Genomic DNA, 4,867 nt, shown 5'->3' with positions numbered 1-4,867 from the left:
CACACACACACACACACACACACACACACACACGCACACACAGAAGAGTTATTTTGGGATAAAAACTGTCATTAGTTACTAGGTGGAATGAAGCTCATTTGTGCAAAGTCCAAACACATCAGAGATAAGTAATTAAAGAGTTTCTTTCCAAACTTTTATATCCACTTCCCCAATTAGGATCTTTTATTAGCTTCAAATCACAAAGAGCCATCATTTAATCAACAACAGATTCTTGTATAATCAATTTTTTTTGTTGTGCTTTTGTTGGTGGATATCCTGCTTTAGAAAGAAACTCTTCGGTGACACAACACTCTACACTAGTTTTACTGAAAGAGAGATAAATGACATCAAATAGAGTTAAACATACCTTCACCAAGAAGCACTAAATATATATTTTTTTATATTTATGTTGCTTTTAGAAATACATAGAAAAATATATAGTCATCTGAATGCCCATTATACAATTCTACCCAGTAGAGTCAGAAAGAAGCCTGTACAGTAGACTGAGTGTGGCACACAGAGGGGCTGCTGACAGTGTGAGATCTGAAGGTGGGATGTGTTTTAGGGGCTTATTTAATGAGGTGGATGGTGAAGACTGGATACAATCTTGCTTTCATCTCATACTGAAGTTTAGAAACCCTTCATTCAGCTTTGATGAAGACATGATTTAAGTTAGAGAGGCACCAGTCACAGATTTCTTGTCTGATGTTTGTACTCTGATTCCAGCCAATAACAATTTCTCGCTAAGAACTAAAAAGATGTCATGCTAAATAGGGTTTTTGATTCCTAGCTGATATGAAAACTTAAAAGTTAAAATGTTTACTACAAAATATTTTTTAGTATTTTCTCCAAATATAGTGCCAAGAWACAGAACTTTCACCTTTTAGACATATTGTGATACGTCCCCTGTATAAGCCAAATATAACTACTTAAGAGCTTTCTCTCTCTCTCTTTACACACATGAAAACACAAAACTGTTTATTTTTACTGGACCTTTTTTCCTCACAAGATTTCAGTTTGTAACAAATTGCAGCTGTGCCCAATACGATTTCTGAAAAAAAAAAAAGTCATTCTAGTTTACTTTTAGATGTGTGAGATTATGGAAAATTGCAGATTGATAATTATAACAATTAAACTATAAACTCTACTTAGATTTGTCAACCTGCTTGCAGAATTATAGTTCTTCCACAGAAGTGTGCAGTGCAACATGTCACCTGTTGAAGTGGCAGCTGGTATTTAAATGGAAAACCCCAGTTTCTGTGTCAGTAAAATGAGCCGCAAACACACAGAAACTCGTTTGCTTTCAGCAGCTCTTTATGGTGTTTCTTCATATTTTACTTTCAKTCACCTTAAGGAAATCAAAAACAGCTGACTGAGTCTTCTTAACTAAAACATATATAAGCTGAAGATGAGCTCTTCTTAAAGCAAATTTATGGTGCATTCCCTGACCACRTGGACATCAGAGTTTTTAGTTTCAGATCACCAGTCAAGCTGATAATCAGCTGATTAGTCAYCTGCTGACTGAAAAGTGCATCTCTAACTGAAACCAAGCCTAAACATCTGTGACTGTTTGTTAGCCTGTTGVTGTGCTTTCCGTTTGTCTTTCTAAAAAAAAAAAAACTGAATGAAGGTCCAATCAGCACCGCCAACACATACTGTAGAGACACTGGCAGCAACACTTGGTACCTTACAAGTATTTGGATGTCTTGCATTTGCACAAACAACACAAGAAAATCCCTCCAGTGATGGAGGAGCCACAGCACACAATATGTGTTCGACCACATGTGGTTTTATGTTTTTGTTAGAAGTATAAAAAATGCTACAATAAGTGCACACAGCTTTTGAGTGGGCAACACTTCACATATTTCTTAAAATTATACTCTCAAAAGAGCTGAATTCCTTCATTGTAGATACTATTTAGTAAAGCCATTTACAAAAATGATCTGCATTAGTATGCACTGAYACTTCGAGGTATACTGATGACTGACCTTCTGCAACATTTCAAGCTCTGAAGAGCTGATTCGATCAAACTAAAGTCAAACTAAGGCTACCGTACTGATTTGAAATTAAGTGAAAGGGTTCTGATAGAGAGAGTCTTATAGAGCACCAAAGAATCTGTTCCCACCAGTTGTATAATCTGGTTACATGAATTTGCATTAAGTCAGACAAAGTTTTAGGGGATAGCTTACAGATTGCAAAATCCAGTTGTAATATTCAGCAACATCTACAGGATTATTCTTGTTTTTCCCTCTCTCTGTCACATAGACCATATATAAATACTTAAAACTAAACCTAACCTAAACATTTCTCCATGAGCTTTGGCCAATTTTGATTAAATTTAGGCCACGCTGTTTAGTTTGAACGGAAGTGATATTTGTAGTTTTACAGCAGTTTGATGCTTTTGTTTAGAAATTAATGAAGTTTGTCCAACATTTCAATGTCTGTGAACCAAATTATTGATTTATCACTCCTCATAATAGGATGGCATCTGTTAGTAAAACTAAACTGAGGGAACAGATTCTTACAAACTCAGAACTTTATTTTTTAGCTTATTTTTACTTTCAAAATAAAAAAAATATTGAAATTGACACAATAAATCAGATTAAAGCCTGTTGAGCAGTTATTCAAATCATAGTTTACAGTTTTTTAAACTGTGTATTTATATTAAATTTTCCCATCATCTCCACCATTTATTGGAAAAGATAACTTCGTGTTTTCAGAGAGTTTGGCGTATCTTTTCAAACAGGATATTAAATAATGAAGATATTAGTGGGAAAAAGAGAAAGTAATAAAAATCGTTTTCCATTAATTAAAATTTTGGACTTGCTGGCGCTGCTGCTTAGATTCAAAGAATCGAGGGAGCATGTGGGTGAGTTCCTTTACGTGAGGATTAATATCATGGTGGAGATGTAGATGTAAGTTGAATGGGACTGACTGAGTCGTCGAGAGTTAATCAGTATAAATCACTGAAAGGTTTGGAGTAGTTGAACATCAGATAGTCCATGTAGTAGAAGTCGTACACTCGCTGTCTCTCCATCATGGTTACCTGAGAAAAGTATTTCTCAGTGATCTCCTTTGAGGTCCGTGCATCGCCCGGATTCCTGTCTTTGAAACTTGGCAGTATGAGGCTCGGTGGCGCCCCGATCATTCGCAGCAGAAAGTTGGACTCCTCCTCCATGTTTTCAAACTTGCCGATGATGTCATAGTGGACGACACAAGGGTGGCACAGCTGGTTCACCTGCTCCCAGTGGATGTCCATCCCCACAGGCCGGTGCACATCTAACAGGTAGCGGATAAATTCTTTGAACGTGACCCCGTTGCCCGTCTTCAGGGCCTCTGCAGAGGGGGTCACTCTGTACTTTGATATGATGGGCTTCCCGAACATGTTGTGGTAGTAGTCGTTGGGGTTCTCAAACTTGTCCCTGTACGCTGACACCACTCTCTCGAGGGGCTCGCGAACAAACAAGAATTTGTTGTAGGTTTCCAGGCGGTGCATTATTTCCTTTTGGTTGAACGYATTGAGCTTCTTGATGTGCCCACCATAGTGGACCGTTTCGTGCTGAATGCTCTCAACACTGGACGCCTGGCCTGACAACACCATCAGGGTTCTCTTCCAGTTGGAGCAGCCTGATTTGGGCACGGAGCAGTACAAGAGCCTGTTCTTGTCCTCCACAAAGATGTGCTTGACGTGCTCTGGTGTGATCGTCTTGGAGATGCTGCCTTTGTATTTGGCGCACATCTCTTTCATCAGCTGCTTCCGTGAGTCCATGATGCTCTGGAGCTTTTCCCTGCTTTCGTCGGGACTCGTTTTCAGCAGTTGGCGTTGCTTTTTGGTGGTTTGAAGGGACCCCATGTCCTGCTCCTGGGACGTAGTTGTGGCCTTCTGTTTGTTTTTCTCAAAGTTTGGGAGCTGCATCGGGGAGATGGGGCTGGCTTCTGCAGCTGGATCGTTGTCAGATTTAGCCTCATCTTGGTTCAGAGGAAAGAGATTCTGTAAAACACAGGCAAGAAATGACAGCAAGAGACAAGTAAGAACAAACAAGCAAAACCACTTTTTGGTAATAAAGTGAATATCATGCAAAAGATTCTTAAAATCTTTTTTCTTTGTCAGAAACATACATAAACGCACACAGTGGCCACTTGATGGTGCTGTTTTATCGCTGCTCAAACAAAGGTATAACTTTGTTAAATGCAAATGTCACAGACTGTTCAATGCCACCCATGACCTATCAATAAACTGAGCTGTAACACCATATAAATGTCTTATAAACAGCTAATGGGGAATCTAAATTAGAATCATCTACTGCCTGATTACCATCAGATGATGGCTGAGGCCATCACACACTCTGACATTTTATTTCAATTAAATGCTGTGATGGCATCATAAAGCCAATGGACTTGATGTATAATTTTAATTTTACAACAGACAAGGTGATGGGACCATCATAAATCTCAGGTCCTCGCCTTTCTGACTTAAAAGGCCACATCCCTTTGTCTGTAGGGACATCTAGGGGGAGAAAAAGGAAAGCGTTTCTCCTATAGCCTGTTTGATGTGCGGAGGGAAGTGTGAGGCAGGAAGCTCCACAGCAGACATCACATTGTTTAGGGTTTGCTGGGCTGAAAGTCTCACAGATAAAACAGAAAGCACAGAGATGAGCTGAGAGAGAGCAACRCACAGCAAATCTAGTTTGTGAGTTGTCTTTTGCCTCAGAGTAAATATGAAGCTTAAACATGACCGTGGACGTGTCTGTTATAAAACATCTCCTGAACCAGTGGATTAAACAAACAAACAAACAAACAAACAAACAAACAAACAAACAAACAAACAAACAAACAAACAAACAAACAAACAAACAAACAAACAAAC

The 4,867-nt window shown here is 38.9% G+C and overlaps 1 protein-coding gene across 2 annotated transcripts in view; it reads right to left on the bottom strand.

Moving 5' to 3' along the window:
- Positions 1-383: 383 nt before the first annotated feature.
- Positions 384-4,867, bottom strand: part of chst8 (carbohydrate (N-acetylgalactosamine 4-0) sulfotransferase 8) — a 181,498-nt gene continuing 177,014 nt past the window's right edge. For both annotated transcript variants that reach the window (XM_014021804.1, XM_014021805.1), the window contains one exon: positions 384-3,991. In XM_014021804.1, coding sequence (XP_013877258.1) covers positions 2,954-3,991 — 1,038 coding nt within the window. In that variant the 3' untranslated portion in view covers positions 384-2,953. The remainder of the gene's footprint in view (positions 3,992-4,867) is intronic.

The sequence above is a fragment of the Austrofundulus limnaeus genome, unplaced genomic scaffold (assembly GCF_001266775.1).
Source record: "Austrofundulus limnaeus strain Quisiro unplaced genomic scaffold, Austrofundulus_limnaeus-1.0 Scaffold306, whole genome shotgun sequence".
Lineage (NCBI taxonomy): Eukaryota > Metazoa > Chordata > Actinopteri > Cyprinodontiformes > Rivulidae > Austrofundulus > Austrofundulus limnaeus.
The sequence above is the reverse complement of the archived record's forward strand: the minus strand, read 5'-3'. Positions and strand labels throughout refer to the sequence as shown.